A 26,339-nucleotide genomic window follows, 5' to 3' on the forward strand; every position below is an offset into this window, starting at 1 on the left:
AATTAAACAAGTGAAGGATAGAAACACAAACATGACATACTGATGTATTGTGTAGTGTTTATCATTCATAAATTGAAATTCAGCTCCGGATTGGTTGATTTTTCATCTTCCATCTCACCATGGCCAGTTCAGCCTCCAGTTCCTTGATGCGGTTTTCCTTGAGGTCCAGCTGTGTGCGCAGCATTCCCGTGTGCTCGGTGGCTTCCTTGGTCTGCCGCCGCAGGTCCCACTTCTCTCTCTCCAGCATGTCTTTCTCTTTGGCGAGAGCCTTCACCGCATCCTCGCTCTCCTGGTGGACAACAAAAGCCTGAAGTTGCTGCGTACGTCCCAAAACAACAACAAAGTGCAATTTCCTGGTAAATGCCTATATTGCTAACAGTTAGCAATCCATAGGCACTGAGCAAATATGCTGACTAGGGAATTTAAGCAGTATAACATTACAACAACTTGATTAGTTGATATCTGATTTCACTTAATTGGTCTGAAAATTGTCTTTACAACAAATTTATCTTTATTCATCTACTGTGTGTATGGAAGCGACATACTGTAAAGTGACAGGCAGAACAATTAAATGCTCTACCATTAGATCAGTGGTGTCCAAACTAGGGATCGGGGGCCATATGTAGCCCAACATCCATTTTTAAGCGGCCTGTTGCATATACTTAAAAATCAGACAATGTGTAAGTGTGAAAAGTGGATATTGAATCCTTTCATTTTTCTGTATGTGGCCCTCAGAGGAAAAAAGTTTGGACACCCCTGCACTAGTTGGCAGAAGGTACAATTCACCTGTGTATCCACCTGTTGCTATTCATAAAGAAATAATAGCAACATGTTCAATTAAAAAGGCCCAAAGTTTGCTCTAAGTACATTTGTGAATATACTGAAATGAGATCATCAGTGTATGTGCTTTTGCTAACATTTTTGGTTGGTTTGTGCCATCAGATTTTTTTAAAGTAAGATATGCGCTTAAAATGGGACTCAATAAAGGCTGGGAAACACTATTAATGTAATCCCATGGGTTTAAAAAAAACAGCTTTCTTATTCTGAATTTGATAAATTGTACTGTAATTCCCCACATTTGTTCCAAAATGGTCTCAACAAAATGCACAAAGATCCAAAGTTTGTCCACTCAATGAGCATCCTACCAACGTGGCTATGCATGACGTTAAAAAAAAAAAAAAGATGTTGCATATTTTCTTGTACTTTTCTGTGCTGGTCATAGTTGCGAATAAAATCCCGGAGCTGCTCCTCTCGGCTCTCCAGAGTGGAATAAAGTTGCTGCATCTGATTCACCAGGTCTGCCTTTTCCACCTTGAGACGCTTACGGTCTGACTTCATGGCTGAGAGAAATGAATGGGAGAAAACCAATTGCTTAGCACAGGCCCATTGGTTTCACATGACAAAACATTTCTTAGAGCACCTCTTCAACACCAGAAATTCCCAGGGCCATTATTGGTCATTCGCACACACAATAACCCTGGAATATTAGGTGCAGTATTTACGCAGCGCCTTTTAAAGTTGTTTTTTTTAGTGTGCTGAATATTGATTTTAGTGTGTGTTCACACATCAGTGGTTTCTGAATCTGATTAATGAGTAACACTATTATTTGAAAAGAACGCTGTGCACCAGAGAACAGATTTTTTAGGAATTGTATGGTCAGGAGCCAATGGAAGAACAGTATATATAGAGTTTTAAGGAACTGTGAGACTGTTATTGCTATCTCTGGTGGTACCTACTGTTTGAATCTCTTCAAGGTGGGGACCATTACATACATGATTGTTGCTCGTTATTATGGCAAGACAAACTCTAGGACGAGTTTGTTTTTGAAGGATTGCTTAAATGGCCAAACTGACCTGAAATATTTCGCTTCAAAATAAAGCGGCAGATTCTGTTTACCTTTTTTTTCCTTGAAGCATTTATGGACCAACTCATGATAAACATGTCGACCACATTTTATGTTGCTAAGTGAAACAAGCTTCAGGGACTGAATTGTAAAAGACTCCAGCTGAGCAGTATCAAGACATTATTAAGACTTTTTTTTTTCTTTTTTGGGTGGGTGGTGATCCACCCAGGGGAACATGGCTGCTTTAAATTAATTTGAGTGTGAGAGGGTGTTCAAAAAGCCAGTTAAATTAACCTAAAATAATAATAACACATTTCAAAAAGCTGCTTGCACTGCTGTACTCGGGCCTGCAATACATAATGACAATATAATAATACAATGGATCCTACAGCTGAATACCCCTGAAGCTGTAAGATTACAGTATTTTATATTTTGTAGCACTAGTAATAAGTGCAACATAAATGGTTAAACTAGTCAGAAAATGGCGTTCATTTTGAACTCTAATGTGGACACTGAGTTGAAACTCTGATTAAACCCTGGACTTTAATCATTGTGCTTTATTTAACTACTGGGAGCTGTGTGATATCTCACCAAGTCGCACATTGCTGCAGGATGTGCAGGGTAGCAATTTCAATCTACTAACACGGTTAATAATATTGATTCAACACTTCTTGCTGCTGCTTACTTGTGTGTGTGCGCGTGTGCACGCGTGTCTGTGTGTGTATCCATTTGCATGTATAGGATGCTTTCAAGCAGAAGTGAGGAAATAATATTAAAACTACATATGACGGCTGCATGCTCAGAAAGCGATGATTCACACAGGCAGTCATCTCCGCATTTTGACTTGGTCTTTGTACTTTCGTCACGCTGTCGTACTTTCCCTCTGTGGATCACGCATGATGAGAAATAATGTGTTTCAACCTGTTTATTCACAGAGCCTTCAAATGTCTCAAAGACAACATTGACTAATTTTCCCCCTTTGTTGTCAGACACGATCTTCTCATTTTTCCCAGACATTCGCCGGCAGCTTCCATTGTATTGTAAACGCTCTACGTATTCGCACTTTGTGCATCCATCTTTGTCTTCATCACTTGGCTATTGTTTGTGTACAGAAGCCCCGTGACTGTCGGGTGCTTTCAAGGATCACATCATTTTTCGTCTTGATTCACCTTTCTTTGTTTACCTCGTTTGTGCTCTGAGCCAGCTGTGTGTTTGTAAATGAACTTTTGAACAGCTCCACTTTCACAAGATGCATCTGGGGAGACTGCTCGGGGAGCAGGAATATTGTACAAGGACAACGTCTGTCACTTTCTAACGAGATAAGAACAGTGTGATTAATGTTTGGGGGCTACTTGGAAGATAATATGAACCTTTCTTGTTCTTTCTCTTTCGTCGTAACCCTATTGAGGGGTTACCGTGGCGACTCATCCTTTTCTATCTCTCCCTGTTCTCTGCCTCTTCTTCTCTAACTTCAGTTATTTACGAGTCTTCTCACATCACATCACATCTATAAATGTACTCTTTGGTTTTCCTCCGCCGCCTACCTGGCAGCTCTATTTTCCAGCATCCTTCTACTGATATATCCACTGCCCCTGCTTTGCGCTTGGTCTCCATTCTGCTGAGATCATTTGGGGTCTTGTCCATCCTCGTCATGAGCAAAGAGAATGTTCACATCTTTAACGCTCTCTCACAGAGTTTAACGGAAATTGTAGTAGTATTAGTAGTAATACAAGACAGAAGTAGGGGTAATATTATTGGAAACTAGTCATCTTATAATGTAATCTTTTCAATGTTCATTCCCTACAAAATAATACATTGCTCCCTTTCTCCGTGTTTGCGTAAGGAGAGGTTTCTCAGCCTCAGAACCCAGTAAAAGAAGACCAAAAATCTCCCATATGGTCAGAGAGAAAGAGGAAAGCTCGTTGCACCTGTCTCGGTGAACTCAAAGATGCTGTTGAGATGAGCCAAAAACACTATGGCTCTCTCATATCCTGCACCTGTGACTGTTGGGCAACAGCCATCCATCCGCCTGATGTCTAACAAGACAAGACGCCCACTGTGACTCGGTAAAAGGGACCATTGACGGTTTGTAGGGCTACAACCTTTGCATGTTTAATGAATACAGATGACGAAGGTGAAATCGTTATGCTGATGAACTGCGTGGGAAAGGATTAGTTGACAGCTGTATTAACTCCCTCGCATACGATTTGACTTTGTGTTAACCTTCCACATACAGTTTCCACTAATTGCAGTCGGAGGTGTTTCTGAAGTACATTTTACATTAATGTAGCTGTTTATGTCTAATTCATCAACTCCAAGGTAACTCTTCGTACCTTTTCCAGGCAATTAAAAAAAGCATTGGTATATTGCCTTGTCAGCACTAAGTATACAAAAGTAGTATCTGTACCTGTACTCCCTTCTATAAAAGTATTGGAGCAGCAAGAACAATTCATTTGCTATGTATTTAATTTAAAAAAAAAAAAAAAAAAAAAGGTTTGACATTGAAATATGAATGTGAGACAAGATATCAACATTTCAGCTCATTTTTCCAGTCAATTACATTGTATCTGATGAACAACTCAGAGGATGGGAGTACAAGTAACTGAACATATACGACTTGTACGTGTTGCTGCCTGTGGAACCCACATTTATACAAGTTAAAGGTTTAACTAACATGACAACCATAGGAATGCTAATGGGTAAAAACAAGTAATTATGATCCTTCATCCAGCAGCAAGACAATAGCCCAAAACACCCATTTCAAACAGTAATAGGGTGATCACTGTTTCAATGCTTTTTGTTGGGGTGTGTAAGCTTAGATACGCATTAATTCAGTGCAGTACACAATGTATTGTGTTTCACAAAAATGTTGACCCCAACTGCCACAAAAGTACTGCTGAATTAATTCACTTTATGGTAAAATGTCACATTATTTCAGGGAAATTGAACAGATAGTGATCACAATCCCACTAACACATTCTTAATCGGGATTCACCTGATCCAAATCTATGGAATTGTGGCCTAAAGTTGCAAAGCTACTCCATTTTCTGAGTATATGATAACTATCACCAGATAGGGCATGACATGAGTGGCACAAAGAGATATAAAGAAGGAGCAATGTTGTTACAACAAGTAGAACGTTAGTGCAACATAACTGCCATAGTTCTTTTCACTAATCTCTTCCAAAGTGACCTATAGTTCCCATTGCCAAAACCATCGTGTTGAATGGAAGCATCCGTTACTGCAATGTGTTTGTGTGCTGGCCGCTTCCATGGTACTTTGCTCCTGAACAGCTTAGACTGCCCACACAGGAAGGGATACAATACTGTATATCATTGGTTGCCAAACAGGAAATATGGACACTTCAGAGAGTTGATAAAGGCTTAGCACTACATTTTCCTGTTGACACAACAGCTTCAACCTCGCAAGACTCCTATCTTAAGTGATTTTGGATGATCAAAATTCCTTTTTGTTGTGAGATGTGTTAAAGCCTGATTCGTGTCAGCCCTCCCCAAAGTATAGTCTTAGTCTATCGTCAGAAAAACAGTGGAATATTGGCATTAATTTAAACCATTGCCAGTTTCTTAATGAATGAAGATGTATAATTGTACAAGACCACAATGAACCCCACTTGGAATCCTCTCCTGCTTAGGATACTGTAAATTATGTCAATGAAACAGTCATTTGAAGGACACTGAATCTAAATCAAACCAGATAAAGTGTTGAAATTGTAAGTCCCACACAAATTTGAAAATTATGAATTGTGACCTGTGTTGTGAAATTATGTATACTGCGCTACTTTGCAGATTAACACTGAAAAGCTGCAGTACTGAAATCAGACATTCATCCTAGTTTAAGAAAATGTCATGTACATCCACAGACACCCAGCTACACAATCTGACCCTAATGCTGCTTAGAGCCCCAATTAAGACACATTTGTCACCATTTGCATGTTATTGTGCCTACTGACGACACATGTGCGAGTCAATATAAGAGTTGTGCTTTTGATCTCATAGTGGCACCTCATTAGACACTGAAAAGCAAAAACCATCCTCATTACCTACCATGATGAGATCTGCAGGCACCACTAAGGAAAGAAACATTGCCTAATGTCAGTAATATCTTAACTCCAGAAGCACATGTACAACAATATTGTGTGCTATTTTTAGATTATGTGTTCTGTTGAGTTTTGGAAGTATCATGTGGTATAATCTAATAATGAGGGCATGTTTGGTGTTTTCAGAACAAACCAGCAGAAAAGTGTTTCTACTTGTATGTTGATGTGTTGGCCGTGTTTTTGCAGCAAGATGGAAACAGATGATAAACAGACTTTGCTTGAGAAAAAGCCAAGGCGGCTTCCGACAAATGTTGTTTTTTTAACTGATATTTCATAGCAGTTCTGCTGGTTGATTAAAGTTAGGTCCCCACCAAAACCTACACAGTTAATCAGCATTGCCTTTTTGAACTTACCCCCAACCAACAACCTAACTGACAATTTCCTGTTGTCCTCTTTCACACGCTGTCTTAATGGGAAAGCAGAACCCCCCACTTGACATTTACGGACTTTATAAGCCAATCCAAACTCCCCGTTTGAAGCTTTCATTTGCAGCTGATTACTGTCACAACACACTGCGGTTGTACTTTCAGTCTGTCTTTATACGTTCCTTCCCAGTGCAAATATTTGGTATGATACAAAAAAAGCCCTAATAAAGAGTTCCAAAAGACATCCCAGTATTTTATAGGTCATTTTCACATGCTGGTAGTTGCAGCATCATCATCATTACATCCAGCCTTACTAATATATTTTAAAATTTGAACTGCAGCAGCATCTCAAAGGCCAGCACGCTGAGCAGTTGTCCATAATACAACCGATATGCAGCATCTCATTATCATTATGGTGACATGAAAATAATGCCCTGCTTTCAGGTCTGGTCATAAAAAATAAATAGACAACCCACAGGCACTAATTCATTCTCTTTTAAGTATTGAGCTTTAATGTTGTATGTACTGGAACAAACCTCATCAACATAAAGTGATTGTTTTGATGGACACTACAATCACAATAATAAACATGTAATGTAGTGGTGATATATATTTGACAGTTGATATTCGACCATTTGAAGGAATGAAAAGGAGCATGACTTTATATTAAATTACAGGTCATAAAGGTGACTTTGTTTTGCTTTAAAGGACGCGCACAGCTATTTGTTGCCCTGCCGAAGTTCTGACCTTGCAAAGCCTCCTTGGCTCGGTCCAGCTCTTGCTCCTTTTGGGCCAGCTGCACGCGGAGCTCGGTGGCAGAAAGCACGTCGGCCGAACATCCTCCTTGGCTCTCCTCCAGGTCCTTACTCAACATATCCTTCATCTGGCGCAGCAGGTGCACCTCTTCCTGCAGTTGGGCCACCTCCTCACGAAGTAGAACTACAACAACACGCACAGGAAGGTGGAGCGTCAAGAGGCTGCATGGGTTTTTGTACAGATGTGGGTGACGGAGTTATGGTCCATTTGTATTACATCAATACTGTATAGAGTAAATCACATAACAAAAAACAAAAAAAACAAAAACATCACACAAAGAAGGCAAAATAAATAAAGGTTGTCAATAAGAAGACCGACTATATCCGATATCTTCACTGTCTAATACACTGCATTGGATATTTGTACGAGTGTGATGTGAGCTCTCCAGATAAGGCAGGCTAAAGTTGCAGTGAGTTGAACAGTGGACAGCCACCTATTTTTCCACATGGCCTCCAGGTTGGCAAAGACACATGCACTGAGACTGCGCATTACAAATGACATTCTGAGTGGGAGCCCGCTGATGTGTGCATCCCCCTGCAGGTGTACACAAGCCTGTGCAGCATCCAACCTGCTGCGGCTGCCAACTTCGTTGTGGCTCACAATTCTTAGCGTGTGGATTTTTTATTTTTTATTTTTTTTTTAATGCAGGGCCCCTAACATGTACCACATTCATTGTTTTTGTTTTTAGTTTTGTAGTAAAAGTAAAAAAACAGTCCTGTAGTTGTACATGTATGTGCAGAAGGTAATAATGCCCATTGTGACGACAAAAATGCTTCCCTGTCAAAAAGATTATTAACTCATTTGCTCCCAATAACGTGTAAATACGTTTTTGTTTTTTAAATTTTGTAAGTGTCCCAAAGGCGTATTTATATGTTTTTTTGTTTTTTGTTTTTTAATGCTAGAGCATACAGAAGGCTTTGATGCAGCCTCTCAACTGCAAAGAACGGTTGCAGAAATGGTAGTTATTACACAAACGGCCAGCAGGTGGCAGCAGAGCAAAGGCGATCAACCAGGGCCATGTAGAAAAAAAGCTAAATTCCTTAGAATTTTAAATAGATTTGTGAAAACTGAGGAAACTTAGCTCTCTTCTAATGCTAATTGCTGCAAAATGGAAACAGATAGAAACATACTTTTTTTCCTGATGAAAGAAGAGACTTTAATCTTTCTTTTGGTAGGTTCCAAGCTTTTATAGCAATTGGACACAATATTCTGTGGGCCTTGCAAAATCAGTCAAAATCCAGTAAAACAGCCGGGAGCGAACGGAATTGCTGAAAATGGCTGGGAGTGAATGAGTTAAATAAAACAATGTATTGTTTTTCTGATGCTGAATTTGAAAGAAAAACAAATCTACCAACTTATGACAGCAATCTAAATGTCACCTCTGGTAACATTGGCAACATTAACTAAACAGTATCAAAAGCGGTGTTGTACATTTGAGGAACTTTTGTATGCGACAAATGGCCCAAATGGAAGCTAATGGCATCTGATCTTTGTCTGCGCATGCACCAGCAAACCAATATTCACACTCGCTGTCATCCATCTCCGCCTCCATTCCATCTGACTGTTCTAAAAAGGTTCAGGCCCATTGTGATTATGGCTCACTGGAACAGTAAATTGAACCTCCATCGTTGGCCATTCATGTAAATGACTGCTTAAATCTGCACACTGGCGAGAACGCAGACCTGCACTTGGTATCAGTGAATTATGCATGTGATTGCTGTCGTTTCTACTTGTATGGTTTAGCTAAAATAGATTGAACTGACCCCTTAAATAACACGACAGCCTTTGTGGGACTGTTTTACAGCGGCAGGAACTGCACAAAGCGGTTTCAAATTATCAGCGCATCTCTTGAGATACACAATCTGTCATCCTCTCCTCTCACATCAAAAATGTGAGGAGACTATGGAGCATTTTTTAAAACATAAAAGCGACTTATCTTTATACAGCTTGCCAGTTTTTAGACTACCGTCTTGCAATTCATCTTCGAACCTGTTTTTCTGACTTCCGAATTTGATTTTTCACCATCCATTACTTCGATAGTTGCTACAGACGTAAACTGTGAGTTTAACTGTGGAGCGTTTCCAGCATCTATTAGGGACACGGCATTTTTAAAGGCATGTGATTAATACTTGCTTGATTAGTTTTTTGGTGCTCTTTCTCCAAAACACCTGGATGCAAAAAAAAAAAAAAAAAGCAGGTGAATTCCTGTCTCATAGGAAAGTTGGTGCCAACAAACACATTTTAAAAAGATTTGTCAATTGAAGAGAAGCTAAGTTCAGCCTCGGTCATTAGGGGAAGCAACAATAAGGTAAACAGCAGGACAATTTCAGTGCTACTAACTGATTATAAAAGAAACCTCATTTTAGGAGCACTGATGGCTACAACGACTGCTACTTTCCTATTTAAACAGCATGGGCGTTTTAATGACACCTGCACAATGCCTTGCTGTGCCTCCTAACAGAGAAAATTGCTTTTCAACGATACATCAATCACACTTTTTCCTCCCATTTTCACCAAAAAAGCAGAAATTGGAAAGCAAAGCTTAAAAAAAAAAAACATCCAACAGTTTGTCACACAGGCCAGTGGCCATGAAGCATATGAAATTGGACTTGGCTGATTTGAGATTGGAGGTCAAAAGCTGATAGTGAATGACACGGTGTGGATGTGTGCGCTTCTGATCTGTGCTGGTGGCACTGTAGTAACTGCACATCGTCTGTACAGAAAGCGTGAACACATTAACTGCCATGACATGATGGAGCAGCGGCACTAACATGAAGCCTCCAGAGATTACTTAAATGCAGTTTGGACTCATTAGGTTTGTGTAGCCTTAATTAGAACAATGTGCTACTGTGCACATTGTTATGATGATGACTACAGTTACATGGCAACAAACTCACCCCAACAAGAGTGCCTTCATACAGGGCATGCACTGATGACAATATACAGCAAAGATTAATGCAATAAGACTGTATCCTCAGGAGGGAAAAACAAAGACTCAGGATGGCCTGAAAAAAATATATATAGATTTTACAGCTAGTTTGATTTAGCCTCATCCACTGTTTCTGCACAAGAAAGGCAAAAAAGAACAATGAAGTGGCCCCTGCATATTCCCGTTCAGCATCAATGACTTCACATTTTTGTACATTTGTTTGGAACCCATCTGCCAATATTCACTGAAAAAGGCAAAAAGCAATGAATGCATTATTTTGCCGCCATCTGGTAGAATATTGGTGTTGTTAGGTAATTCACTGATAGTGTTTATTCGTCTGCATGGGAGATGTCCTGTTTTTGGGCGGTCCTTGAATGCACCTCCTGTACGGTCAAATGTGAAAGTAAAAGTATGTTGCTGCTTCTCTCTGCTTCAACTACTTTAGTTTATTTGGCCGTTACAATTTGCTTGTGTTACCTCACGTATTTTTGTGTTTAAATGCCAAAAGATTACAATAAAATTTGTGCAAAGTGCTAGTTATGTGTGCAATCGCATTATTTAGTTGGTTGATATGCAAGCTACTGCTATTGATGACCCTAATGTGAAGATAGTTTGCTTTTGTTAAATAATCCAAACTACTTAATACAGTCATACATGTGTTGATAATTTCGTTAAAACATGGTGTTGATACTTTATTATCCTTTGAGTTTTAGGTGTTTTACTAGGCACAATTAAGACATCTTCTTCTAGGCGGGTCCATAATCTTAGCAGGGCTCAGCTCCTATCCCCCACGATTAGTTGTATGTGAATTTCTTGAATGCATCAGTGTAGTAGTGTAGTAGAGCCGATTTCAAAGACTTCCTCAGTGGAATATATTAAATGGTGATATATCACTGTATGGGTGGGGGGAGGAAAAAGAACAGCGGCAATGATGTTTTTCCCGACACTCAGTGATGTTCCATCTGTTGTGTTGCACTTGGGAGAAATAAATTTCTCACTAATGCCAAGCGTGCCCTTCAGAAGAAACAATAAAGCACTTGCAATGGAAATAGTTTGGCGACCTCTGATTGACAGGGACTAAGACAAAAGTCAAACATGATATAAATGCAAACATTTTAACACCAAAATTGAGTTGATTATCACTAAGACTAGACACTATCAATATAAAGAAAGAAAATAATAGTGTGATTTTGTTTGACTGAATGCCAGGCTTCTCAACAACAGCCTATCACAGCCTTACTGAAAATAATCTTAGGTGCACAACCCTATAATGCGATGAATGTTGGAGTGCAAGTCATGCACATTTTTCAAAGAAAAGTTTTTTTTTTGTGTGTGGCATTGTGTAATGTGGCATGACATGTCTGTAAAATATGCACATATTTGTAAATAAGAGCCAAGGACATTGCAGAAAGATTGGACATATTACAGTCTAAAACTCACAAATGTACAAAAAAAGCTTATGTTGCACAATATGTCAGAAAAATCACAATCACTCCTCATCAACCTCTAAAAATATCACAATTTGACAATATGTTCTATTTTATGGCTGAAGCGTTTTCGTTTTCCTCATTAGGCGACATAAGCCTCCGTAGTGAGCGTCTCGATGTAGAGGAAAACGATTTAGCCATAAAATTCAGTAATATTGGGCCGACTTCGCTTATTGAGGTTGAAGTGTTGAACATAAATGTTGGCGACAATTGATCACAGCTTTAGGACATTAGGTGGTGCTTTGTTTTGGGACATTATGCTCTTAGACCAGGGGTCTGTAACCTGCAGCTCTGAAACCACATGTGGCTCTTTAGTCCCTCTCCTGTCGATCTCTAAACAAAGTGAAGAAATTAGTAGTTTTTGTACAGATTTATTTTATTTTTTTAGATAAAATATTCTTTAAGTGAATTAATAATTTAGATAAAATAAAGGAATATTAAGTATTCAAAAATGTTCAAATGTGAAAGTTGTCAGAAAAAGAGATGAAATGTAGATGAAAATGTTTAAAAAAGAATTACCTAAAAGTGTCCAAAAATAAGACCATATAATATCCAAAAAGGTATAGAAAAGCAGAAAATTACTATATAAGTGTCCATGAAATTGCCAAAAATGTCAGAGAATTTAATTTAAAAAAAAGGCAGAAAATATTCAAAAATTAAACATAAAATGTCAAAACAAAAACAAAAAAAACACAAAAAAAAAACAAGAGGAAATCCTGAAAATTACCATAAAATGTCCACAAAATTGCCAAAAATGTCAAAAATTGATAGTTAAAAAGTCATTAAAAATTAAAAAAAGAGGAAGAGAGTAAAATTGCACAAAAAATGTCTGAAGTTTGACAGGAAGAAAAGTAAAGGAAGAAAAGCCTAAAAATCCAAGAAAAAACAAGTAAAAAAATTACAAAGAAAAAAATGCAAAAAGGGAAGAAGAACAGTAAAAGAAAATTAGTGTGTACGCATTGGATGCTGCTGTCATATTTTGTGTTGTGGTGCAGCTCTAATTAGGGCCCGCTTGGGCCGTCAGTACATTAGACTAACACCAACACACAGTTTACTTCATCACAGTCTGAAAAATGTTTTGTGGTTCCATTCACATTGTTGCTTATTTATTTGGCCTAAAATAGCTCTTTTGGCAGAAAAAGTTGTTCACCCCTGGTTTGACTGTCCCTGGAACAATCACATTGGGGTATTTGTACTGTAAATGTTGTCAATGGTAACACTAGCCAGTGCATTTTGCAAATTTATTCAATGCTATTGACTGGGGGCAGCAGTGCTGCGCGAAAGCACCAAATACTGTATATGTAGAAAAGTTAGTCTGAGGTCTGCCCCTGCACATGCCAAGGTCGCATGTTTACATTCAGTCACTCTCTAGACTGAAAATGTACAATAACCATGGCAGAGACAATGTAACCAAGACATCACTTCACCATGCAAACTCCAATGGTGCAGGAGTAGTTGTGGTGTTATTCAAGAGACACTATTCCAAATATCTCACAGGGAGGCAAGCAGCCAGCCTAATGAATCACTTCTGATTGCAAGACAATGTACCATTAGAAATACTTCAAATCCAAATCATGACACTGCTCTGAAATACAGTACAGTGTTTGGTGCAAGACGAGCTGTTCAACGTCCAGTTAGTTTGCATTTCAACACGTTTCACAGCCATATTAAATGAAAATCATCATTTCCTTGTACCGTTAAACAAACATTAAAAGCCAATACAAATGAATCACTGAAATATTAAAATCAGCAGAACCATCAAATATTAACACCACAAACAACAAAACTCACTGCCTCAACTTTGATAACAAGTGACATATAGTGTGTGATAATCTTTTCCCTAGTTGAGGGTGGTCATTCCTTGTGGAGGGGGAAATTGGGGTGGTCAAAACAAGCCCAAGAAGGAAACATCAACCGCAGGTTTTGAGAATCTGAACTGAGGCCTAGGTTAGGTCAGTCTGGTGTGACATCTTGCATGAGACGGCATTTCAATCTTGGAAGTCTTGTGTGAGGCACATTTTTACGAATTGCAGAACTTCAGCGCTTCCACTTTAATTCTGTATCATTTTCCGGTTGGAAACAGCAGATATTGTAGAGGAAAAGAACAGAATGTTGAAATAATCTATGAGTACAGCTGTCTGAATTTTAACCTCAATAAAAAAAACAAAGTAAGATTTGTATACTACATTTTCACCAAAAACTGCAAGGGGCTGATAGCAAATTCATCAGTGGCTCATGACGATAGCAGGTGTGAGTGATGAAGGCGGCTTTCAGAGAGCGACTGCGGGTGCTTGGAGCAGGATTAGCGAGTCAATTCTCATGAGCCGAACAATCTCCCTGTGTCGCTGGAGGGAATGAAAGGGTCACAGTTGACGAAAATGAGAAAGGATGGAAGAAAAAAAAACAAAAAAACAACTTGCTTCAGGGCACTTAATCACAGAATTCAAACTAATATTTTGTATCACTCGAGATGGTGATGAAAAAACAAAAAGGTACTGGATTAGAAGTGAAATGCTATTGCGATACGAGGGGTTGGGGGAACTCGTTTCTATGGTCTGCACCTATTTTCAGCACGTCTGATTGATTACATCAGGGATGGCCAACTTAAATGGTGGAGAGGGACACAATTTTTCAGTGCTACTTGGGGGTCCATAGGACCATGTCCTTCCTAACCAGATGTATGACAAAAATGTCATTTTAAATATGGACAAAATATGTGCATATGTGCAAAATGTTTTAATATATTTCATTTTTTTTATAATACATTTCTCAATGCATGTATAAAAGTATCCTAAACTATCCTAAACCAACAAGAGGGTTTGAAGCAAACAACAAAACACTTTTTTTTTTAAATCCAGTGCAAAATAACTATCTTGCATAAAAACTACCATTCAAGGCCAACACAAAACTGAACAGAAAACCAACATTGTGCATTTTTTTCAACTCACTCAAAATGTTTTTTTTTTTTCTAAGTTTATTGAGGTACTATCTTTGTCTTGCATATAATTCTAAATCCGAAAAAAAAGTAAATAAATAATAATAATATTCAGCCTACTCATGTAATATTGGGCAGTATAAGACCCAATTTAAGCCATGTCTGCCATCTAGTGGTGAATGGTGATATTACAACTTGAAATTACAGCCAACGCCTGCATGTTTTCAATTTGGCACTCATGGATTTGCATATTTGCAGACTTAAAAATACATATATAATTTTGATTTATTTAGTTATTTGTAGTATTTTAGTTTATTTGGGTTATCTTCCTTTTTCCCCCATTGGGGGCCACATATGGCCCGCTAGACGCCCACCTCTGGATAACATATTCATGATGACTTCATGCATTGAGTTAATTGCTGGAGCACTGTATATCACTGAAATGAGATATCTACTTATTATCAACTTTCATTGTTAAACAGAAATACTGTAAAACTTAATTAGGAAAGCTACATCAGATCTGTTTTTTTTTTTTTTTTTAAATACACTGAATGTCATTATTTTTAGCTTTTGTTATACCCCCTCTCCCATACAATGAACAGAATACAATGTTTCACATCAAAGGCCTTCACTAACAATGTTGATCAGTACATGACTCGCACCGCTCTCATCAGTCACTCGGCAGATCAAGAGGTCTACATCTCACCATCTGACGTCCGCGTGCCTTGAAGCGAGACTATTTCATGCTTCAAGTCCTTGCAGCAATGACGACTGAACTTGAGAGAGTGGGGTTAAAGTGACACTTGACTTGACTGTGAGCAGACAAGTGATCAGAGGGAAAGATAGGCTGTAATCTTCACATTCCACAACAATCTCCGTGTTGGCCTCGTGGCGGCTGATGCTATCATTTATAATGTCTACAACTTGCATTGCCGGAGGTAGATAACATGAAAACAGTGTTGGAAATCTATTTGGAATTTAGAGGATCTAAAGAAATAGGAAGAATACATTGCTGTTTTTTGTATCCTGTTCATGCTGTGTCAGGCCTCTCATTTGTCTCAAGTTGTACAATGGAAAGGCATGATGAATGGATCGATTGATTTTTGACCATGAAGACTTTGGCCGAGCAAGTGTAATTTAGTCATGTACGATCGTGACACCAAGGTATTATCACTTTTTCACAACATGTTCAAACTGTTCGGTCGAATCGTTTTTTTGTTCCACCCCTACTGAAAACGTAACTTGTCTGACGTCACTCCCCCTGGCGAGAGGGCGGAGACGACCTCATCCCATAATGCTTCACGGACCAGTTGAGGATGGAAATAAAAAAATTTTTTTTACCACTTTTATGGTCCATAATGCACACTTTTTTTGTTGTGTTGTGTGCCTGTTGGTTAATAAAACTAGTAGTAAAAGTATCATCACTTTTGTTTTGAATGTGCAAACCATTCATGACCAGACCATGGCTGAATTCAGTGTGGTGATCAATGACTTCTGCCTCATCTTCGTAGTTAGCAGTAGTTGTTTGTGACTGTTACAACAGTGAGATAGTTTGCCTTCTTCATGAAAATGTGGAGTAACGCATTGATTCTCTGGACAGTAACTTTAATCAGACTACTTTGTAGAATAAAGTAACACGTTAGACTATTAGTTACTTTAGAAAGCAACTTTTTTGAGTAACGCGTTACTAAGTAACGCGTTACCGGCAACACTGTTCATAACCTATCTGAGGAGGAGGGTGCATGATGCTCACATAAATAAAAAGTGAATATCAATTATGTTGCTAAAAATGCCAAAATGATAGCTTTGAATAGGAAATATAGGTTTCGTTATGGAATTACTAGAATTATGAACAAGGCGAAATGAATGAGTCAGTGTCTAGAAATGACAGTCAATCAAAGAAAAATAGTTTAAATGAAATAAAACATTATGTTGAGAAACTAAAATATCCTCACATATGTAGACTTACAAAATCATTCCACTGTCTCAAAATGATGTAGCAGTTGATGGGTTTGTAAACAATGTTCAAGTCCCCTCCAGTCCGCTTTCTGCTCACATTAAAAAATTCAAAGCATACCAAAATGTTTCACGAAAAACCACATCGTATCGCTAAGGGACCCCAAGAGTGTAAACAGGAGGAAGGTTTGCTGTAACGGACCCATGAGTACATAAAAGTGAGTGTGAAATATTGAGCACAATACTGGTAGTTCTAACCACAAACATGCTAAACAAAAGTAATGTTTGTTGAAGTCAAACGTTTATTCTGTTTACACGAGAACTGTAGTTATGTAACAATTTTATAGTGGTGGGAACATAACAGTAACGCAACATTTCATCCTGTTAGCCGCTAAAGCTATTGCTAATGTTATTGCGCTGGTCTACTATACAAATGTATCGCAAAATAGAAAAGTTGGAAAACAAATGTGCTTAATCATCAAGACGCTACAATGTGAATATCACATTTGTCATATTTCAGTGGCTTGAGGTTGGATGGCTTTCAGTCAGACCACATGCAACGCATGCTCGGTAGCATGCTTGGTAGCATTCCGAGATGTGCCAAGACGTTTCAGAACCGTTGGATTGTTCCACACCGGTGTTTATTTGCCATGTTCATAAAAAAAACTAAAGACTCACAACTGCGAAAATTCTCTTACGCAAGATAAATGTGAGTTACTTGACCATTGTTGATCTTATTTCCTAATCTAATTAAGCAAGCCACAACGAGAGGAAGTTAACCAACACCCGAGGGAGCTTCCTGCTGCCATCACCTGCAGCACAGTAAGAAAAAGAAGGCAATTACATGACAAGCTCACTCAGCTGTTAACACTACAATGCTGACACTGTCGCTTCTTTCTCTGTGTGTCAGTGAAAGTGAAAATAAAACGTCTTGGAGTTGGCTTTACTTGAAGATCAAACGTCAATCTTCTACGTTACTCGATAAAATGCTTCTATTGTTACCGGCAATAATGACCTGATCCTCAGTGTTGTCCAGCGCTACTTTGCAAAGCTAAATAGCCAAACGGCTGACCGAAGCGGAATTCACAGACACTGTCAGAAATCTGAGAAGAAAAGGTGAGTCATCAAGCACATTTGCAAATGCATTACCACACTTGGAGTGGTTGGGCAAAGAAAGCAGTTCGTAGCCTGCAGGTGTTTGTTTTGCTGCAAAAGCACTAATTGTCACAACCACACCTTTACATTAAGCTCATAGGTCTCAATAAAAAAACTAACTTCTTAGTTCAGTTTGACACCTCAATTGTGACAAGCAGGGTTGCTGTGCTCCTCTGTGTTATGAATATATATTTTATTCAAGACTAAAGTACAGATAAATGACCAGAACACCACAAGCTAATGAAAAGGAAAGTTGGGAAAACAATATAAAACATGAACATGGTTATTCTGAATAGGAATAAAAACTGCAACAAGTAGTTTGAATGGAAATGTGCAATCAGGACAAACAGCTAGTGTGTTTGCTGTTAACACAAAGTGACCTTTTACAGACACACACTGTTTGAGGACAAACTTAACTTTACACAATTCTCGAGTGACCTCGTGAAAAGCCCTGAACGCTAGTGCAAAACTACAATCTTCTCTGTGTTGCCCAGTCATTTGAATTTGTAGTTTAAAGGTCAGAACTCCACATCAACAGTGAGTTCAGATTAAAAAGAACCAACTAATTAAGAAGAACTCACTCAGGTGAGTGCAGGTTAAAGTCTCCCAACGGTCCGACCATTAAGCACGTGACTGGATGGGAGACTCATCATCAGATAAAGCCTCTGTGGACACAGGAGTGAGTTACTCAACATGCGAAAAAGCAGGTGAATCCTCCCTTCTGAAAAATAATGACCCGCTGCTGCCTTTCCATTTCAAACCCGAGCAAAAGCAGACTGAAAACATCACTTCATCCTCCAGTCTAATGTAGCGGCTGTGCCAACCATTTACACTCACCACACTTCGTCTGCTCCCTGTCTGACTTCATCCCCTTCTGAGAGGGGCGTTCTCCAAAGGGTTCCAGGATCCGTCAGTAGTCTGCCAAAGCCTTTGACAATGAACAAAATCCTTTTTAAACAAATATATTTAACAGCTCACGAGTGCTTATATTAGCATTGACTTTCAGGAAATATCCAAGTATCCAGGTGGTGCCGCCGCGGAGTTCCCTTTTAGTGTACCTGTTTACGGCGACTCCCACTGCTACTGCGATACAGTGCCCGCGGCCCCTCCTCCCCTTTTCAAACAGTGGACAGAGCTCAGTGGGGCAGTCACTATTTTCCCATATTGCTCAAACACACGCATACAAGGGGCGGAGCCAATTCGAGGTGTTGGTTTGCAGACAGGTGAGTGTGAATACATGCTTACCACGGCGGGCCGTACAGCAACACGCCTGACAGCTGTTGACTTGCCTCAGGGCCTATACAAACATTATGCTAATAATGCCTCGATTAGAGCACAAGATGTGCTAAGACTGCAGTCTTTTGGTTGGTTCAAATAAAAGTCACTTTCTTAGTTGAGAAAATCTTGTTTTGGACTGTATCTATCGACCCAGTCCACTTTCCAATTCCTCTTTGTGATTCTATTATTTTCACACTAAGTGAACCCCACAAGGATAAGACCAGTCAATATGCCGTGAGTGAAAGCACAAATATGGGTCGAGTTGCTTTTATCCCTTTGCAATTGTATTTATCACAATTTATGGAAAATATACCAATGCTGACTTATGTTGAGGTCAAGTAATGTTATAATCAGGCATGATGTCATCAAATAAAGCCATGTTCTGCACATTAAAATGCACTAGCACTGGGTACAGTGGCATACTATAGTCGTACTACGGATGTAACGATAACAGCAATATCGTGATATTGCGATATTAAAACTACCACAATATCGTTGTCGTCGTCATGTCACAATATTTGTCTGTTAAAAATGTCAAGTTGATTTCCCATTTGTGCAGTTCTACCACCCTCTGGTGGTTAGTTGTTTTGTTTTGTTTTTGTTTTTTAGTGCAGTTTAATTTTCATATGCCATGTTTAAGCCCTTCCGTATTTAAAATCCACGTTAATCGTCAGATTAAGGTAATTTAATATGCTTGTAAACCGAGTCAATGGGTAGAGGAACTTAATGTGTGTGTGCATTAGCAAGTGCCTCAATATTAAGTGTTATTATAGATTGTTGTTTATGTGCATTGATGTTATGTACAAAACCACAATATTGAGCTTTATTTAGTATGAGCTTCTGATGAGTTTATGAGTTTCTGGGTTGCATTACTCTTGTCATAGATAAACAGATTTATAGTAGACTAGAGCAGACTAAAACGTATCAATGTGGTGTCCATGTTGGCAGTGGAGATGTTCTCTTCATAAGTAATGGAAAGTATGGACATTAGCTTAGCATTACCATAAGCACGCTGCACATTGGAGCGTGTCACATAGACCAATTCACATCTATGGTTGTTTTTTACTCAAGCACTATCCGTGTACAAGTTCCAATCATGAGCACATATTGCGCTATACTTTTCTACACCTTCTGGTGTGCATGCCTTAGCCTGGCGGTGGCCATAGTTTGACCAATATAGAATTGATTCATGATGTCAAGAAGAAACGCCAATTGTTTCCATGGAGCAGAGACAATATGCTGGCAAGTAATGATTTCCATTAGCCTGTCTATGTTGTTTCCAATGTATATTACCATTACGCTAGCAGACTTATATTACGGTAGTTACCATGGCAGTGATGCGATACTGAAAGTAGTTTGAATAAACATTTATGGCAAATAAACAGCTTGGAGCAAGAACACTTTGCCTCTCATTTGGAAAGATTTGGGATCTGCCAAACTAGATACTGCACGTTCAGGGTAGAGCAAAATATACAATTGTGAGATAAAACACTAGCCTTATGGAAGAAAATAAAAGGATGATATTGCACAAAGTAACAAAATATACACAAAAACCTGTTGCATTTTTGGCATGATGAGTGTTTGCTTAAGCAGAGCAACACTGAATACCAATCCAAATTCTTCAGTTGCATGCAGATCTGATTTAAAAACGTGAACTGTTAAAGCTACTCTATGTAGGATTTCCCCCAAAAATATCTTAACAATAGCCTTTTTATTTGACCATTTATGACTGAAACATATTCTAATTAGTAGATCAACATCTTCGCTGTTCACAATGGGTACTCCTACAAGCCTCTGGCCAATATTATTTAGGAAGCGTCCGGTCCGAATCCTTCGAATTTCCCGCCCTCTGTCTGCGGGATGTGACGTTATTCGCGTCATCGTCAGTTGTTTCCTGTCGCGCGAAGACGGAACTAGTACAGATTTTCGCTGCCCCAGACACCCGCTGTTACTCCGCGGAAGGCTGCTCAAAAAAAAAAAAAAATGAAAAAAAAAATCTAAACTTGATAGTGATCGACGCCGGGCAAGACCGAGAGTGAACATTGGTTTGACATTTCAGCAGTGGATAGTTGAGATCGGACTTGGATTAGAAAAGTGATTCACAGCTGGCTTTCTTTCTTCTCCAAAAGGTAAGAAGCGAGTATCTTGACATTTAGAAGAAAATGTGTTGTTTTCAAATAGCAGTAACCTCAAGATCGATCACTTCTCGGTCGTAACTATTGGGGTGAAAGTGAGGTGGACGGCAACATTTAGCGTGAAAGGGGCGGCAAAGTTGAATGAAATGGAACAGAATGACTTTATGAAGAACAGACGTTCCATTCCGTGGCGTTTCAATCAGGCTAAATGTTGCCTTATTTTCCTCCGTGAAAACAGCCTATTGTAGCTTCATTATGCTAACGGAATGTGAACGGTACTACTGAATGGTGATAACATTCACGGCCGTATCACACTAAGTAGTGAATGGGTCTATATGTTTTTCACAATCGTCAATTTCCATAAATGACAGCCCATCTTTCGGCTAATGCACAATGACGCTAGCCTGGGGGCGACATACACTAATAATGACTAGAATCAGGTTGACGTCCGTCGAGCGGGGTGACTACAATATGTAACTGCATATTAACATCGGAATGAGGTCCAATTAATTGACGTAATTTGCACATTGTTTTGGAGTACAGCACAGGACTGGACTTCGACCGACTAAAGCAATATGATCTGCACGTCCCGTGGACATCAATTGTTTAGTGGGGATCGAGAGTCTCATTCCGTGAAGTGGCCAGCTTTGTATAACGTTATAAAACTTCTTACCTCTGAAAACATAGTTTCATTGGATATGAAGAGCCCAGTCTTCAGTATTGAGGTCGTGCACGTACGAGTGCGCGCAGCGTGTACGAGCGTGCAGTTTGTTTTCGGCCACAGGTGGCAGTAGAGATTTGAAATTTTAAATCTTACATATAGCTGCTTTAACGCTTCAACATGGTCATTGAAAAATTCATGAGTAAACAAAATCTTGGTGAGTAATGAGAGGAAAAGACAAGACAAGAATGTGACTGCTGGGTTTTGGAGAAAATCCACCAATAAGCCGCTTGTTTAAGCAGAAAGTGTTCAAGGTGGGGGGAAACTTTGCAGTTTATAGTCCAAATTTTACTGTAAATGTGATAAATGTGAGGGGATGCAAATCGAAGTGAGTAAGCAACAAAACTTTGTGAACCCCACATCTATAATCTGACCGAACATGCCTTGTGGACAACTATTGGAGGAATACATTTAAGTTATTGGCGTGATGTTACGTGATGTAATTGAAGCAAACTCATATGAACGTGTTCAAAATCAGATTATCGAACCGCAGCCGTTCAACATCACCGGTTATTTCCGCTCACAACAGCTCTTCTGTTTCCACACGGTCCATTGAGCGGCCGCACAACAACACAGGGCTCAGCTTTGAACGTGCAGGGAGAGTTGCGTACCCGACGGCTGGGTTCCGAGGCGGCCTGGACCAGCTTGCGTATACGTGGGGAAAGAGAAGGTTGAACCGAGTCGCCGCCGCCGGGAACCAGGGGCACACCGCTCGCCGCGCCGCCGCCACTGACTGACTGCCAGCCGCCTCCCTGACCCCAGGACTCCAGGTCGCAGGCTGGCGGGGAGCTCCCGCGAGCCCCCCATTCACAGCCGCGTGCTGGATGGGCCACAGCCGCCATCTTGGTACTCCCAAGAAACGTATCTTGGCAATTGGCCATTTTAAAGGCTGTGGATGAACATTTCAGCTGTAATTATTTTCAGTTATTTATTGTTGTTAAAATATACATTTTCAAAAATTGCTGATGTGATTTTTTTTTACGTCTATAAGAATAACTGTAAAACTGCATTTTTTCTCAGACTATAATCGTACACCAAAATCTGAAACTGTTGCACCCCTAGTACTAGCTATTAAAATGTATTGGTCACCCACACATTAAATGGTACATAATAGCTGTAATATTCTGAGACTGGGTGAGAGGATGTGAGGCTTGTTGTTATGGTCGTGTGTTTATAATGTCAATGAAATCTAACAACATAAGATGAACATCAATCGTTTTTGTTTTGAAGTTTTTTTTGTATTATTATTTTTTTTTATAGAAGTTACGGCAATGTTAAGAGGAGTAATTATTACAGTTTTAAAGTCAGCAAGAAATTGTTTCTAAAGAAACCGAAGTGCATTGGCCTTGTACTCAATATCTTAGAATAGCAAGAAGGAGAAACTAGAGAAAAGCAGTAATAGTGTAATCGATCATGTCTCCCAGTAAGATGGAAAACTACTTAACTAATGTGCTGGTCATGAAGTTTGGTGGAGTTCACCAACGGCTTCATTCACAGCTACTTTATAAACAATATTCTTATTGTTCTTTGACTTGTGTTTTTTACTCATCAAGCAATTACATTTATTTCAACTCATTAATCACACAATTTCCCGTAATCGTGATTATTTGTGAATCAAAGAGCACATAAATAAACAAAGTGTTATTTGTTGATTCAGAAAAGTGGCCAAATGAATAACACTGAGCTCGCCTTAAAAAATAATAATAATCAAGATTAATCACACTTTATAACAATTACTATTTTCTACAAAGCTTTCAACAGAAACAGTATTTTATTGTGTAAAATGTAAATTGTCCTACAATTCAGGTACTTCTAATAATTCCATAATTACCAGTGCTTCTACTGTTTTGTGACCAGTGTTTATAGAGTAAGATGAAGTTACTTGTGCCCCAAGCTGAATGTTTTTCTGCACTTCAAAATTCCATACACCAATAAGATCAATAGTTAGCAGACTTTTCAAAATACTCAACACATTTTTGTTGCAAAATGTCGCTCTGCTAGTTTCCCTGTGGCAACACAGTTTGTGAATCGCTGCATGACCATAGACAAGAAACTTGTTGTATGTGTCAGCACAGTCCTCATGCTTTCATAACTTGCACAATGTACTTTTCACCACAAGACATCTCCGGTGGATAACGGTTGGGATTTGATATGTTCAAGTCTTGGGGATGTCCATTCCTCTCCCACGACCGCTGTCTCACCCTGCACCTCTTCACTTTATTTCCTCAGGCAAAGCACATAAATGGGCAGTGTGGGTCAGCAATAAAATGACTACAAGTCTTTTGTTTAGACATAAAACTAAAATGTGTACAACCATAAAACATGTTTGCTTGCGCTGTCATTTTCCCTTTCACTTTTAATATCACGGATTCTCTTCCCAATCAATTCAGGTCCAACAGTCACTTCAATAGATGGGCGTTTTAACACAATTTCATTTCATTTTTTTTCATCCCTTTCACGCATCCCTCTAAAACCAAATGAGAGGACGACATTGACGAGGCATACAAGCAAAGAGGAGACACTGCAAAGCGACCATGAAACATCATCAACAACAACAGAGTTTTTCTTGCCAGTCCATAGGGTCATAATTACAAGGTAAGTGTGCAGATGAAATAGAATGCCGAAGCAAGTCATTGTGTATGAGGATATTGACGAGACTATTACTTGTTACGCATGAAAAGGACAGTGAAGATGCTTGGATATTGTTAATGGTAGCAATTTGAAGCGCACTCTCTGAGGCTCAGGGGCTTCTGTGGGCGAATATGTTTTTGAAAATACTTTTCAATACCACGTTCTCCCTTCTTTTATTACCACTTTAGCAGAAGAGTTTATGATTTCACCTTCAATTGCATGCACACACAAATGGACAGTATGTACTGTTTGTTTTACATATTCCAATGACATTTGGTTTGTATAGTAGCTTCGATATGACCAATTTGAACATTTTAAATGATTTCATGCAAGTAATCTTTTTTTCCAACTTTTTCCCTGATGCATTTTATACCAAACAACCCATATTGGCTTATTTCAAAAAAAGGAAACACTGCTTGGTAAGCAAGAATAACCAACGAAGTTAAATCATTGTGAGTTAAAAGAGGGAGTTTGCAGTATTAAAGGTGCTAGCAAGATTTCAATGCAGCCTTACTTCACTAATCATAGATGCAACAAAGCTAATCGGCATGAGGATGCGGGTGTGTAGCAACCAGTGATCGCAAGTGCACAGCAAATGAACACCTTAAGGTTGGTTTCTTTAAAAATTATTTCAAACATGCAGAAAAATAAGAGTACAGTATAATATAGTAACTTGTAAAGTAAAAACTCAATTTAAACCACCAACAAATAAATAGACTTTTGCTTGTTGTTTGAGCGTATTAGTTTAAAGAAAAAAAAAACGAGGCACATGGGACCAGAAAGAGATTATTTATTTTCAGACATTATTTTATTAATGTACCACAGTTTAACAAGTTAAAATAAAAAATCCAAATTACCCTCATGGTGCAAATTGGGCGATAATGTACAAGCATACAAAACTATAAATGTGAGCGTGTGCACTCTGTGATATCATTACATACTAATATCATCACTAATAGTGTACAGATTATATGGACACCTGCAATGAATACTGATTGACTTAAAAAAAAAAATCCAGAAAGCCACTATATGAAAGTTATCCCTGTATCAAATGAAATACTTTCAAGTATCAAAGTGGTTGATTTCTGAAACTGTAACAGCAATGGAGATAAAGTGACTGTTGCACAAGTTGCAGATATTTGCAGACTGCACAACAGAGAAATGATGACTACATTATACTTTGCGTAGTGTAGTAGAAGTAGAAGGCTTCTTTCCAAGTATTTTGAAGAATTTCAGCAATGAACTTTACTAAAGGCAACATTTTTGGGATACCTGCTAGTGCCCAGTGTTACTAAAAGTGACGCAAATGGAACCTTTTTGCAGCTGTAGCAGCTTTTTTCAGGATTCAAACACAATTTACTTAATGACTAGTAAATGCCAACTGAAAGAACAAAGTATTTTATTTTTTTTTTACCCTTGCAAACTTGCAACTTTTTCACAGCTTATTTATACAGTACACCTTACTTGGATGTGGGCTTAGAAATGTGCAGGACATTACATTACCTTTGTCCAGGGAGGCATCAGGAGAGTTGAAGTCCATCAGGCTGCTGATTTCACTGGTGTAGCACAGGTCAGTGGCGGGCGCCTTCTGCCTCGTGTGCAGAGAGGTATCTGGAACAAAAGCAAATAGACATTTTTGATTCAACACGCAAGACTTAAAAAGCTCAAATCATTTTACAGCTGTTCATGAGAGCTCAAACAGATGCAACTCAAAGGCTCACAATCAATTTCCCTAAACTGCTTCATGTTGTGAATAATCAACAACCAATTAGAAAACATTATAGTAGGGCATTTAGCACCATGCATCACATAACATCAGTCACCTATAGAGTACCGCATTCCTCTCAATACACATTTCATTCCACATTCTATGCTATCCCTTGAGAAGCTTGTTCAGCATTTACTGCAGACCATGAATGCAACATCATGGAAAACAGCCTAAACTCAGCACAGTCACACAAATATTAGCAT

General features: G+C 38.9%; 1 protein-coding gene across 5 annotated transcripts in view; it reads right to left on the reverse strand.

Annotated features, from left to right (window-relative positions):
• The window catches only part of kazna (kazrin, periplakin interacting protein a), a 147,062-nt gene that overhangs the window by 23,293 nt on the left and 97,430 nt on the right, over positions 1–26,339 (reverse strand). For all 5 annotated transcript variants that reach the window (XM_077514597.1, XM_077514596.1, XM_077514600.1 and 2 more), the window contains 4 exons: positions 25,872–25,979; positions 7,073–7,264; positions 1,204–1,340; positions 119–289 (listed from right to left, as the gene is read on the reverse strand). In XM_077514597.1, the coding sequence (XP_077370723.1) occupies positions 119–289; positions 1,204–1,340; positions 7,073–7,264; positions 25,872–25,979 (608 nt within the window). The remainder of the gene's footprint in view (positions 1–118; positions 290–1,203; positions 1,341–7,072; positions 7,265–25,871; positions 25,980–26,339) is intronic.

The sequence above is a fragment of the Festucalex cinctus genome, chromosome 2 (assembly GCF_051991245.1).
Source record: "Festucalex cinctus isolate MCC-2025b chromosome 2, RoL_Fcin_1.0, whole genome shotgun sequence".
In the NCBI taxonomy this organism is placed as follows: Eukaryota; Metazoa; Chordata; class Actinopteri; order Syngnathiformes; family Syngnathidae; genus Festucalex; species Festucalex cinctus.